General features: G+C 42.7%; 1 protein-coding gene across 1 annotated transcript in view; it reads left to right on the forward strand.

Annotated features, from left to right (window-relative positions):
- Positions 1–1,347: 1,347 nt before the first annotated feature.
- Positions 1,348–14,633, forward strand: part of LOC134463152 (uncharacterized) — a 14,147-nt gene continuing 861 nt past the window's right edge. The window contains exons 1-3 of the mRNA XM_063216386.1: positions 1,348–2,103; positions 2,230–2,382; positions 2,952–3,044. Of these exons, the coding sequence (XP_063072456.1) occupies positions 1,444–2,103; positions 2,230–2,382; positions 2,952–3,044 (906 nt within the window). The 5' untranslated portion in view covers positions 1,348–1,443. The remainder of the gene's footprint in view (positions 2,104–2,229; positions 2,383–2,951; positions 3,045–14,633) is intronic.

Raw genomic sequence — 14,633 nt, forward strand, 5'->3', positions numbered from 1 at the left:
TTGCCATTTCTCATTGGTCATGCTGTGCCTGAAGGTGATGATACTTGGCATATCTTAATGTTACTCAAAGATATTGTGGAATTGACTATGTCGCCAAGACACACTGAAGACACACTGCAATATCTGGAGTCTAAAATATCAGATCACAGAACAGCATTGCAGTTGAAATTTCCAGATTTTCGTCTGCGGCCAAAACATCACTTCATTGAACACTACCCCGAGCTCACAAGGAAATTTGGCCCCCTGCCTCATGTTTGGACAATGCGATTCGAGGGGAAACACAAGTTCTTCAAGGGGGCAATTCGCAATTCTAAAAATTTCAAGAATGTTGCCATGAGCCTTGCTACCAAACATCAAAAAGCAGTGACTTACCACCTTGACTCGGTCTCATATTTCAGACCATCAATTGAGCTTACAAAAGTAACTCCCCTTATACTTGCTGCGTTACCCCTGAATGTTCAGAGGGAAGTCATGGAAAGCACTGCAAACACAGGTTGCGCATTTGATGCATCATCAGTCTGTGTAGACAATGTTCAGTATCATCCGGGTATGATCCTCTCAACTGGTGCCTGTTCGGGTCTCCCAAGATTTGTTCAGATTCAAAAAATTGTAGCAGGCAACAAGAAAATTTGCTTCATTTGTCACAAAATGACAGCATGGTACTCTGAACATTTGCGATCCTATGAGCTTGAAGGTGGTGATATCCCTTCTATGTCTGTGGTTCAGCTCTCAGCGTTGAATGATGTCTTCCCACTATCAGCCTACAGAATTAATGGAAAGCTGATGGTAACACTGAAACAATATATTATTTGCTAAATCTCACTCACTCACTCACTCACTCACACACACACACACACACACACACACACACACACACACACACACACACACACACACACACGTATGTCTCTCCCTCTTGTGAGTGTATGCTCTTTTTCTCTCCCTCTTCCTTGCCCTTTCTCTCATCCTCTCACACGCACACTCTCCTTCTGTCTTGCAAGCTCTCACTCTTTCATTCTTGTGCATTTGTGCCCTCTCCCTCTTTCTTGTCAATCTGCTTAACCGCCTCTCACTCTCTCTCTTGCTTTCTGTCCCCTCCCTCAGATGGCTGCACAACCATTGATGCTACGGATTTTCGTTGACGAGAACGATGTCAGGAGGGTCACCACTACAAGGCCAGACACGGTCGAAGAGTTGGTGGTGTGGATAAAAAATTTCATACAAGCAAATTACAGCTTCGTTCTTCAATATGAAGATCCAGAGTTCAATTATGCCCTGTGCAATTTGACAAATCTTGCTGACTTGCCTGACAAGGCAACGGTCAAAATAATTCCAGTTGTTGAACTCCAACCAGTTGAACTGCAACCAGTGACACCAGAGACTGAACACAGTGATGCACTCAGTGAAGCTGACACTGAAATCCTATCATCTCCTGGGTCCTCCATGAGCACCAGAACATTGCAGTGGCCAGGGGAGTTTGAGATCCCGAAGTTCTCGGTTGATGTGGAGTACCGTCTTCGCCAAGGGAACCTGCTGTATCTCAGGGATGGAGCTAATCTGAAGGTGACCAAAGAACTTAAACATGACATTCTGCAAAAATTGGCTGAAACTATGTACACGTTTCAACCCTATCCGGACCCCGGAAACTTTGAAGAGGTTGCAAAAGCCTTAGTTCAGACTCATCCGTGTCTGAAAGAACGAGGTTCGTCTAGTGGCTTCGCTGGATGGGTCAATAGCCTGAAGTTCAAAATGGGCAACTACCGGACCAAACTCAGACAGATGGGACGACGTGACGTAACCATTAACAGCAGGAGGCGTGGCGGGATGTCTCCAGATGGTGAGCACCCTCGCAAGAACATCAAGAAAGCAAAGAAGGGGGAACTTAACTTCTTACCAGATTTCCCAGACGGGATGGACGAGGACAAGCTGGAGGAGCTCCGTCAGCATCTCGCACATGAAATGAAGAAGGCCCATCCGAGTACGGCCATTGTCAACAGGTACATGGACCTCACCTTTGCCTTGCGCCGGAAGGAAGCAGTCCACGACAAGCCACCAATTGCTGAAATATTGCACAGATGGCCTGCCCTATTCACAGAGAGTCAGGTATGACATTCAAAGTCAAATGTGTTCTGCTTTTAAATGTAGTTCTTGATATATTTTGGTTATTTGTGTTTAGTGTATTGTTGAAACGTCTCTTTAAATGTGAATGCTCTATTTTCTATGTTTCAGATTTGCTACGAGTTCAACAGAATCGTCGGCAAGAATCTCAGCATCAGTTTTTTGCAAGCCCTTGACCAGATCGCCCCCAACATGATTGAGATCTTCAAAAAGAAAACCGGTACCATGGGCCAGAAGCTGAATCAGATTATTCTAGAGGCAAAGGTAAGTTTTAGATCTGTCTATTTCATACTGTTTGTTTATCTCTATCTCATCTTGTTATCTTTCCATAATACTTTCCTCTATTTCTTTACACGTCTTAATTCCCATCATGCACGCTTTACTAAAAATAAAGGAAACACAAAAAACCCAACGCAGCTCCAAGTCTACAGATCCTGGCCACATTATTAGAATATCATGAAAATTTTGATTTATTTCCATAATTCCATTAATAATGTTTAACTAACTTTCTAAGGAAAACAAAAGCAGTAAAATAAGCATCAATGCAGCTATACCATGCGTTCTTGCCCACCTGAAGCACTTAACCTAATTGTTTGCCATGTGACTTTTGACACATCCCCTCAGACATGAGAGCTTTTGCAACAACAAAAAGGCCATTGTGTTCTAATTGAGTGTCTGCTTGTATAATTATACTTCATGATCACTATCAATCTTTTGTGTTCTATCTACCCTTTTCATGGTCATTCAGCAGCACTGGTCATCATTTATTTGGTGTTTTTGTTGTTGTTGTTGTTGTTGTTGTTGTTTTACTGTTTATGTCTACCATCCTCCAGACAACTACACCAACAGACATTAGGTGCCTGGTTCTACGTGGACTGCCAGTCATCTTGGGTGATGATCCAGGAGTCTTTTTTAGGACCAGCTCTGTAAGTATTTCAACTTCAGCCATTCATTTGAAATGAATTCTACCACGATCAATATTTAATGCATAACCAATACAATACAATTGAAAAACAAACTGAAACCTTTAAAGCAGCTCGGTTGCAGCACCCACATTGAATTTCAATATTGGGACTGAAGCTGTAGGCTTACCAGTGCATTACTTTACATTGCAGATGGGTCATTTCACGTGAAATCAGACACTTTGGGACCCGACCGACCCGGATTTCAATCATACTTTGTGTGCCTTTTTAGTAGCAAGGTAGCACCCCAGAACTGCATTGGTTTGAATCTGACACTAATATTAAGGGAGAAACAGACTAGGAAAGGTTCACGTGTGAGGGTAGGACACTATACATTCAGCCTTGAATATATCAGTCAGTGTTAGTCACAAAAAGATGCCTGTGGTGTTATTTGAAAGTTATTTTCTGGCTCTACATATTACACAATCAGCTTGGAATACAACAACTCTCAGAATATGAATTATGATAAATTGAAAAATTAAAAATTGAATATCTAAAAAAAACTATATTTTAAAATGGCCAGTTCCTTGTCCAAACGTAGCCGACAATGTCATTAGCAACACCTCAAATGCTGGTGTTCGGTTCTTTATTTATTTCAGAGAGAATTTGACTCACAAATATGGCATCATACAGACCACTTACTAATAATATGGTAATACCATAGTAGCATCACATGACAAAACAAAAATGGTCAGTTTCCATGGTCCCAGGTTTCAGAAACTAAGGCAGATGTCCATTTATACACACCAAATGATGGTATGTGAATGTTTGAACATTCCTTCTCTGTGTACCTGTGTCATCTTCCCTTTACCGTACTTTAAAGAGATAATCAATGGCTACACTCTCATTTTGTACTCTACCAGTGCATTTGAAGCAGCAGCTGTGTCTTTTGTAGATAATGTATAAGTACGTCCCGTTGCAGTTACAGGTTCCACTACCAGAAGCACATCCTGATGATCCATGACAAGTCTATCTGGTCTGAAGGGAAAAGTGAAGGATGGAGATGGTCCATGAGGATGCAGGAAGTTCAGTTTCACCTCTCCAGTGCTCGGCATACATTCCTCAACACATGCTAGCCACCAGTTGCCATCATATACAGGTACAACATACCCTTTGATGCTTGAAAATGTAACACATTCCTTTACTAAGCTCACTCTTTCAACTCTGCCTTCTCTGAATGCTGAAAATGGCCTAACTTCCACTGTGTCCATTGACAATGGGCAGAAGCTGTGTAGTTTTTGAGTACCTGGAATAGTTCTTGCAGATTCCAACCTTTTCAACAGGTTCTCAGCTTCATGATGGTACATCTCTGTTGTGGCAAACTGGCAATGGATGTTCTTGAGAGAGATGCACCATCATGAAGCTGAGAACCTGTTGAAGAGGTTTGAATCTGCAAGAACTATTCCAGGTACTCAAAAACTACACAGCTTCTGCCCATTGTCAATGGACATTAGGCCATTTTCCGCATTCAGAGAAGGAGTTGAAAGAGTGAGCTCAGTAAAGGAATGTGTTACATTTTCAAGCATCAAAGGGTATGTTGTAGCTGTATATGATGGCAACTGGTGGCTAGCATGTGTTGAGGAATATGCCTTCCCCAGTCAACAGGCAAAGTCGAGGGTCCCGGTTTACTGATGTTTTATTTGCACACTTCATTCATACACATGCAGACGTTGAAACACCGTAGAACTAAAAGAAGACAAACAAAAACAAATGCTAAATCATATGAACTCAAACACCAAAATAATAAGACATGAACAAAATCAAACTGACAAAAGACAAGTAACACATACCACTGTTCCCGCTTGTTGACTACGAAAGGATTTCATCACTTGGGTCACTCTTCTTCTCTTAAAGTGATACTTAAAACGCTTGCGCTTAACTTCACAAGCAAACTTGAACTTGAACGTGGAGCAACAAGCTCGCACGCTACCGCTTCCATTCAGAAAATCCCTAGCTTTACAAACGGGAAGTGACATATATCAAATTGTAAGACAGGACGACGTCAAAATAAAGGTACCATACAGAAACTCAAAATAACAGAAAAATAAAGTGCATATGGATGAACACAAAATAGAAATACATTATGGATTTATAAATGTTAAATATGAAAAGTACAAAAAATAAATATTTCTTTTATTTCCCTCTTGACCCTTTGTGAACACAAACACACTCCCACCATCACACTACGTGTGATTAATGGGCACAGACATTTCATGCATACAGTACTCATACACTCACACTCAGTCATTCACACTCTTAAAACGTAACCTTTAATTCTTTATTTTAAAACTACCTTAAAATCAAACTTGTGAATTGCTTAGTCACTTTCAAGTATTAAGATTGTCTTGTGTATGGGCCTTTCTAGGTAAACTGGCTTGTGAGTGCGTATGCCTTTACTGTTCAGTGTCTTACAAGTAAACAAGATACGTGATGACCTCTTGGAAGTATGGCTGGGTGTTTGACATGAGGATGGAGTGCTGCTTGTGTGAGTCTTCCTCCCACCCTCAAGATACCATGAGCATCGACAAATGGGCTGAGCTTGTACAGCCTGGTCGACTGATTGGCTTGCACATCTTTGTTTTGCTTTAGAGACCTTATTTCACCACTGAAGATCTCCTCTTGTACTTTCTGAATGATAAACATCTCAGCCTCATTCCTCTCCTCAAGTGTTGTTGAGTCTTCGCAACCTTTCTTCAGACCTTTAACACTCCTTGCACAGCGCTTGAGTCTCGCTATGGCCTGCACCGCTCGCCTCCAGTCAGAAAACTTCTCCAGCCTTTGCAGGAGAGACTTCTGCTCCTTGACCTTGATGGTATGGACTTGTGTTCTTTTGACCTCAGGGTCGGTATCAATTTCTTCCACTACAGACTCCTCCTGCTCCGAAAGTTCTTTCTCCCACAGGAAACTGGGTCCTGTGAACCAGTTGGAGTTTCCGAGATCTTTGGCACTAAGTCCACGTGAAGCATGGTCTGCTGGGTTATGCTCAGTTGCTACATATCGCCACTGCTTGGGCTGTGTGCTCGACTTAATCTGCTCCACTCTGTTGGCCACAAAGACATGGAACCTTCTTGCTTCATTGCTTATGTATCCAAGGACTACCTTGGAGTCCGTCCAGTAATACTCTTGCATTCCATCCAGGTCCAACTCTTTCTTGAGCAGCTTGCCGAGTCTGGTAGCCACAACAGCAGCTGAGAGCTCAAGTCTTGGAATGGTTGTTACTTTCGTCGGAGCAACCCTGGCTTTTCCCATAACCAGGCTACAGTGCACTTCGCCTGATACGGACACGACTCTTAAGTATGAACATACGCCGTAGCCCGTCTGGCTAGCGTCAGAAAAATTGTGTAGCTCATGCTGCTGTACCTCTTGAAAGTCTGGTGGCACATAGCAGCGGGGAATCTTCATGGCAGACAGGCCTGGGAGGTCTCGAAGCCATGCTTCCCAATGCGGCCTGAGGTCATCAGGAAGTGGTTCGTCCCAGCCCACCTTGTCTTGGCACATGCTTTGCAGTATCTTCTTCCCGACTAAAATGAAGGGTGCGACGAACCCCAGAGGGTCAAAAATTGAGGCCACCGTGGACAAAATTCCTCTTCTTGTCCTCTTCTTCTGCTTCACGATCACTCGGAACTGGAATGTGTCAGAGCTAATGCACCACTGTATCCCAAGGGCACGTTCGATCTTTGGTTCACCTAATGCCAGGTCAAGGTCAGCTGCACCTTCTGCGCATTCAGTCTTTGGAATCGTAGCAACCACCTTCTTGTTGTTTGAGATGAACTTGTGCAAGCGTAGCTTCCCAGAACTGCAGAGGTCTCTGGCCTCTCTCACCAGCTCGATGGCCTCTGCTTCTGTCTTCACACTCGCCAACCCATCATCGACGTAGAAGTTGCGTTGAACAAAGCTCACAGCAGCTTGACTGAACTTGTCTTGACCTTGGGTGGCCAGATGTTTCAGGCCAAAGTTTGCACATCCTGGAGAGGAGGCAGCTCCGAACAGGTGGACCCTGATTCGGAACACAGTTGGTGGACTTTCCAATTCACCATCTTCCCACCACAAAAAGCGGAGGTAGTCTTGGTCTTCTTGTGTGACATGAAACTGGTGGAACATGCGCTCCACGTCACACATGAACGCTACTTGCCCTTTGCGGAACCGACACAAGACACCCACAAGAGTATTTGTGAGGTCCGGGCCTGTCAGGAGATGTTCATTCAGGTAAGTTCCTTGAAATCTTGCAGAACAATCAAAAACTACTCTGATCTTTCCAGGCTTGTGAGGATGGTAAACGCCATGATGAGGGATATACCAGGCTGGCTGATTGCAAAGCTCTTGCTTAGGAACTCTTACTGCATCGCCTCTTGCAATTATATCACTCATAAAGGTCACATAGTCTTTGAGATAACGATCATCCTTCTTCAGCCGCTTCTTCAGGCAATTCAGTCTGTGTTCTGCACAAGCTTTATTATCTGGCAAAGTTGGTCTCTTTCCTTTGAACGGCAGTGGCATCTCATAGTGCCCATCTTCCCTTTGCTTGATGCCTTCCTTCAATCTTTTCAGAAACCTCACGTCTTCTTGGGACATGGGATCTTCTTCGCCGAGTCTCTCTGCAAAGTCGGACTCGAAGACTTTCACCATGTCTGCTGGACTAAGAATCTCCTTTACCTTGCTCCGCTGCACATAGTGGACCTCTGCCTTGAGTTTGTGAGAGGCTTTGCTGGTAGGTGCCACTTGCTTACAGATTATGCGATGACTGATGCCGATCTCATCCTCCAGGTCAGTGGCAAGGTTATTGTAGCCAATGATGCTCCAACCCAGAATTGACTTTTGAGCAAATGGCTGGCTTTCTCCGCCACTCAACACCTCTCTGGGGAGCAACACCTGGGGGCAGTTATATCCAATCAGTAATCCCACTTCACAGTCCAGCAGAGGAGGCATTTCATCAGCCAGGTGTTGGAGATGAGGCCAACTCCTTGCAGTGGCAGAGGTAGGTATGTGGGATCGATTTGCAGGTATGTACTCTCTGGTGTATGTAATGGGGAGTTTAACCCTTTCCCTTGACATCAAGCCTCTTATTTGCAAACCTTGCAACTTGCGACTGGAGACGACCTTAGTCTTAGATGTTATTGTGGAGATTCGAAGACTGACTGGTTCTTGTTTAATGTTCAGTCCATTGGCAACGTCCTTTAAAATGAAGGTGGTGTCACTTTGTGTGTCCAGTAAAGCGTACACCAAGATCTCATCATTTGGATTAGCTTGAGAGGAGACATAGACTGGAAGAATGGATGACGTATGAGTGCTTTTTTGGTCTTGAACAACCCTGAGGGATGTTGCTTCTGGCATCTCATTCTGAGTCCTTGGAGGAGCCACCTTGCCATGAACGACTTGTATTGCTTTTGGTTGCCTTTGATCTTGGTCCTTCCTTTCCCGCTCTGCATGCAAACAGGTTGGGTGACTTTTTCCACACTTCTCGCAGACACTCCGAGCAGTGCAGTTTTTAGAATTATGGCCAGGCTTGAGGCATCCGAAACACAATCTTTCTGATTGTACAAACTTCACTCTTTCTTCCACTGGGTTTTGCATAATCTTTCTACACTTATGAAGAGTGTGGCCATATCTCTTGCAGAATATGCATGTGTTTGGGCTTTCAGTGGAGCTAGTTGTAAAGGTCTTAGCAGCTGAACTGCGATTTCTTTGAAACTTTTGACTGTAGTCGTGTGGCTTGGATTGATCTTGCTCAACTGGCTTTATTGCTTGGAGGGAGGTGATTGGATTGCAGGCAATTTTAGCCTCTTTGTTTAAGAACTTAATAAAAGCTTTAAAATCAGGGAAAGCATTATGAGCTTCCTGGAACGTAGTGACGGTTCTGTTCCATCGTGAACTCAGCCACTCAGGCAACTTTGCTACTATTCTTTGATTTTCCACACAATCACTCAACACTTGTAGGCCTTGAACATGTGGCATGGCTGACCCCACGCTTGTCAGGAAATCAACGAAATCCCGGAGGTCTCTGCTGTCTTTGTTGGAAATTTTGTGCCATGCCTGTATTTTATCGCGATACGCCTTGCCTATGAGGAAGGAATTGCCAAAGCGTTCTTCCAATGTTTGCCAGGCAGCGTGGTAAGCCCTTTCAGTACCCACTAAAGAGTACCCTTCAATGGCCTTCTTCGCTTGACCCCCCACATATTTGCGTAAAAAGAAAAGTTTTTCTTGTATTGGAAGATTTTTTCGGTCTATCAGGGTTTGAAAGGATAGCTTCCAATCTGTGAATTGTAGGGGGTCGCCAAAGAAAACAGCAGGCTCGGGAATGGGGAGTCTATTTGCCGTTATGGCTTCAGCGAGAGTTTTCATGAGGTCATTAGAGGCTGCAGAGGAAGACATGACCACTGAAGGTGCGCTGGTGTGGGCAGTAAGAGCAGGTGGAAGCAAGTTTGTTGAAGAGGTTTTTTTTACAGTGTATGTTTCAGGCTGAGTAAGAGAGGTTGGGATATTTCCATGTTGGCTTTGAGGAGCAGCAGCAACTTCATCTTCATCAAAGATGCTTTCACTGTAAACTTTCAGCTTAGCTTGTGCCGCATTGTGTTCTTTCAGTCCCTCCAATCTCTCCACTTCCTTGACTTTCTCCTGGATTTTGTTTTTTCTTGCAGAACTTTCAGACACAAACTGAGCTCTTTTCTTTGCAAATTCTGCTTCCATTTGCTTTTCTTCCACTTCTCTCTCCGCAGTCCTTATTTTGTCCTCTGCCTCGAGCTCTCTTATTTCCTCCTCACACTGATGTTGCGTCTTCATTATTTTCAGCACTTCATGCGTTGCTGCCACTTCAGCAGCTGACTGTTGTTTTTTCACAGATGACTTGTGCGATGCTCTTTCTGATGCTCTGGAGATATGCATGGATCGTGCGGAGGTAATACTAGATACAGTGGCATTGAAAACTGATTCGGAGTCTGGCCACGGAATATCTTCTGGGTCGCCTTCTGAATTTATGAAACAGTGGGCCTTTTCATTGGCTGTCCTGGTGATTGCCAGACAAGCATCATTTCGCCTTCTGATCTCCAGGTCCGGGACAGCAATCAATCTGATTTTTTCATACACTTGGCTTAGTTCCATCACTGAGGCATTAATGGCATTAATGATTTCTTTAATAAATTCAGTATCTTCCTTGACTTTCAGAGACCTTTTCAAGCCATTTACATGGTACTTCCACCTTTTGTACATTCGTTCAAAGGTTTTAAGCAATTGGCTTAATTTTTCACTTTGCAGTGCTTTTCCTTTCTCTGAGAGGGTTCGTGTGCGGCTACCTCTTCTGACTTCAGGAACTTCAATTTGAGATTGAGGCTGACCTTGCTGAGCCCCCTCATCTTGTTCATTTGCTTCTTCATGTTCGGCAGGCACTAGAACATCCTCTTCTGGATTAGGAATAGTATCAACATTGGAGGGGGGTAATGTGGTGGTCTCTTGTGAATCCATCATGGTGGACTAGTGTTTGTAGTGTTTTGTATTAATAAAGCAGTGAGATAGGCCTACTTAAATTGAAGATGGGCTTAAATTTCTTATTATTTTCCTTTTAAAGATTTTTTTTTCCTTTAAGAAAAGTGCTTCAAAATTTAAATTGCTTCAACTTCATTCACACATCTTCCATTCAACCATTATGAACACAGCACATAAACACTGGTAACCATAACCCCTTTGTCAAACATGATACAAACACAGACATTTTCAAATAACCAAAATAGCCATCGTTTCAAAACCATTCAGTAGCAGTACAAAATGTCCATTGTTTCATTTCAGAAATTTCTTTCCTTTTTTTGTTTCCTTAAAAAGTCTTTAAATCGCAGACAATTCAGTTCACAAGAGAATGCTTTCTCAATGTCCACGACAACGCAGGGCAAATGAAAGAAAAAAAGCAGCATAACTTTTTACCTTGGAGCAGTTCGACTTCAAAGACCCGCGCCACTTCAAAGGCACGAATGCGAGACTTTACTTGCTTGCTCGCGCTGTAATTGTCCTCTTGCTTCGGAAACGCGGATCGAGTGCAGCCACCTTCCCGCGGAACAAAAGTCTCTTTTTTCGAATCCTTGGCGACCTCAAAACGCAGGTGTAGCCAGCCACTCTACTTGTCCTCTTCTTCACCGAAAGCTGTAGTGTTCTACTATGCCTTCCCCAGTCAACAGGCAAAGTCGAGGGTCCCGGTTTACTGATGTTTTATTTGCACACTTCATTCATACACATGCAGACGTTGAAACACCGTAGAACTAAAAGAAGACAAACAAAAACAAATGCTAAATCATATGAACTCAAACACCAAAATAATAAGACATGAACAAAATCAAACTGACAAAAGACAAGTAACACATACCACTGTTCCCGCTTGTTGACTACGAAAGGATTTCATCACTTGGGTCACTCTTCTTCTCTTAAAGTGATACTTAAAACGCTTGCGCTTAACTTCACAAGCAAACTTGAACTTGAACGTGGAGCAACAAGCTCGCACGCTACCGCTTCCATTCAGAAAATCCCTAGCTTTACAAACGGGAAGTGACATATATCAAATTGTAAGACAGGACGACGTCAAAATAAAGGTACCATACAGAAGCTCAAAATAACAGAAAAATAAAGTGCATATGGATGAACACAAAATAGAAACACATTATGGATTTATCAATGTTAAGTATGAAAAGTACAAAAAATAAATATTTCTTTTATTTCCCTCTTGACCCTTTGTGAACACAAACACAAGGAATGTATGCTGAGCACTGGAGAGGTGAAACTGAACTTCCTGCATCCTCATGGACCATCTCCATCCTTCACTTTTCCCTTCAGACCAGATAGACTTGCCATGGATCATCAGGATGTGCTTCTGGTAGTGGAACCTAACTGCAACGGGACGTACTTATACATTATCTACAAAAGACACAGCTGCTGCTTCAAATGCACTGGTAGAGCACAAAATGAGAGTGTAGCCATTGATTATCTCTTTAAAGTACGGTAAAGGGAAGATGACACAGGTACACAGAGAAGGAATGTTCAAACATTCACATACCATCATTTGGTGTGTATAAATGGACATCTGCCTTAGTTTCTGAAACCTGGGACCATGGAAACTGACCATTTTTGTTTTGTCATGTGATGCTACTATGGTATTACCATATTATTAGTAAGTGGTCTGTATGATGCCATATTTGTGAGTCAAATTCTCTCTGAAATGAATAAAGAACCGAACACCAGCATTTGAGGTGTTGCTAATGACATTGTCGACTACGTTTGGACAAGGAACTGGCCATTTTAAAATATAGTTTTTTTAGATATTCAATTTTTAATTTTTCAATTTATCATAATTCATATTCTGAGAGTTGTTGTATTCCAAGCTGATTGTGTAATATGTAGAGATATGTAGAGCCAGAAAAGAGCTTTCAAACAATACCACAGGCATCTTTTTGTGACTAACACTGACTGATATATTCAAGGCTGAATGTATAGTGTCCTACCCTCACACGTGAACCTTTCCTAGTCTGTTTCTCCCTTAATATTAGTGTCAGATTCAAACCAATGCAGTTCTGGGTAAGGCTGTGTTCAAAAAATCGATCCACGATCCAATATCGATTCACGTCCGAAAAATCCGATATCGATCCAAAACTTTGTGGATCGATCTTTTTTTGCGGAGGCCCATCCCTATATTCTCAACCGCGTCGGAAGCTCTCTTCAACATAGGCCTACACACTCATGCACAAATACACGGGGGCTTTTCCTGACAGTAGTGGCAGTTTTTACTTTCGACTATTCATGGATTTATTTTATGCATAGTGCAACCTTCCCGCGGCCCGCCAGGAGCTACATTACACCGCTTTCAGAAATTCCAGCAGTTGCGTTGCGCAGCATTGTTGTTATTTCGTCTGTCAAAGTTATAACAGCCAGAAGAACTTTGTCTGCGTTAACACGGGGCATTTCGTGTGTAACACGCTATAATAGGTTCAAATACATTTCCGAGTAGTGTTATTGACAAAAAACACGAACCCAAAATGCCATGTGATTGAATATCGGCTACACGCACTGTTCCATTCATTTGAAACCTAAAAATGCCGTCGCTTCTTCTTTTAATAACAGCGAAGGAAGACACTTTGAGTTGGGATGGAGTGACGAGTTTTAATTGGATGACAAAGTAGATGATTTGTAGGCTGTTGAAATTAGGAGAAATTATTATCCCCGCCTTCTAACTTAACCTCCGAATGCGAGGATGGCAAGGGAGACGAAAGGGTGCTTTTCACATTCACACGCGTGCACAAGCATGCACCCATACAGATAAGAGAGCGTGGTGGGAAAGGATCAAATTACTGAGATTAACAGCTGCGTTACGTTAACTGCTTCTGAATTTCTTTATTTATTTGCGTCAAAGCGATTTTTAGTGCCCATCTCCACGGTTGACTGAGAAATATCCAAATATCCATCTGATGCTCTAAAGCAGCATCAGATTTCAGCGATATCTCTTCTCAGCGCTAGATTACCAGTGCGACATCCACTAATAATGTCCCATTACACAGACAACCTATAATCAATCTACAATATCAAACGTTTGCATAAAAACACTTCCTCACCACTTTCCCACCGTCAACACTCAACGCCCACCCACCAGAGGGAAGCGCACGGTCTCCCTGACCTGTCAATCAAACGGTCTGTCTGCGTGTGTTCTATAGGCCAATGCTATGCTGTGGTTTCGTCTGTAGCAGTATGTGTTACTGAGAGATTATATTGGCGGTTTATGGATTGTTATTTATATTAATTAGGCTATTTAGGTTCATCATGCATAGTCTGTTGAATGCCATGGTGTAGGCCTAAGGCATTTATTTATTGCATTTATTAAATGTATTTAGGCCTACCACCTTTCTTTCTCATACCAAGTTTCCCACCTCTATCATACCAAGGTAGGCCTATATCATGTTTGTATTGGCTGCTGAAGCTGATATAGGCCTATATGTTTTTATAGGCCATATACATTCATATAGCCTAGTTTTATGCATCATTACATTACACTACACTCACTACACTCATATGATGCTTTTTGTAGTTGTTAAAAGATGCATGAATGGGTTAAAGTGACAATCCAACAATACAATAGATCGATATCGAATCGGATCGAATCGAATCGTGAATCGAATCGAATCGTGGCCCTCTGGATCGAAATCGAATCGATCCAGCAAATCTGGATCGATTCCCAGCCCTAGTTCTGGGGTGCTACCTTGCTACTAAAAAGGCACACCAAGTATGATTGAAATCCGGATCGGTCGGGTCCCAAAGCGTCTGATTTCACGTGAAATGACCCAGATACATTCTAAGCCAATTTTGTGTGTTCGATCGGATTCAGGCCTCTGGTTTGGCCATTTCATAACCTCAATCTTATTCTGGTAGAGCCATTATTTTCTTTTCTTGCATAGTGTCATTGACATGCTGAAAGATGAAGCTCCTGTTCATGTTGCGCTTTCTAACAGAAGGCCAAAAGGCAACACAGCTTGTTCATAATTTCCATCAATTATTGGACCAAGTCCCCAGTTCCAAAGATAAAAAAGGAACTTT

Source organism: Engraulis encrasicolus, chromosome 14 (genome assembly GCF_034702125.1).
Source record: "Engraulis encrasicolus isolate BLACKSEA-1 chromosome 14, IST_EnEncr_1.0, whole genome shotgun sequence".
NCBI lineage: Eukaryota > Metazoa > Chordata > Actinopteri > Clupeiformes > Engraulidae > Engraulis > Engraulis encrasicolus.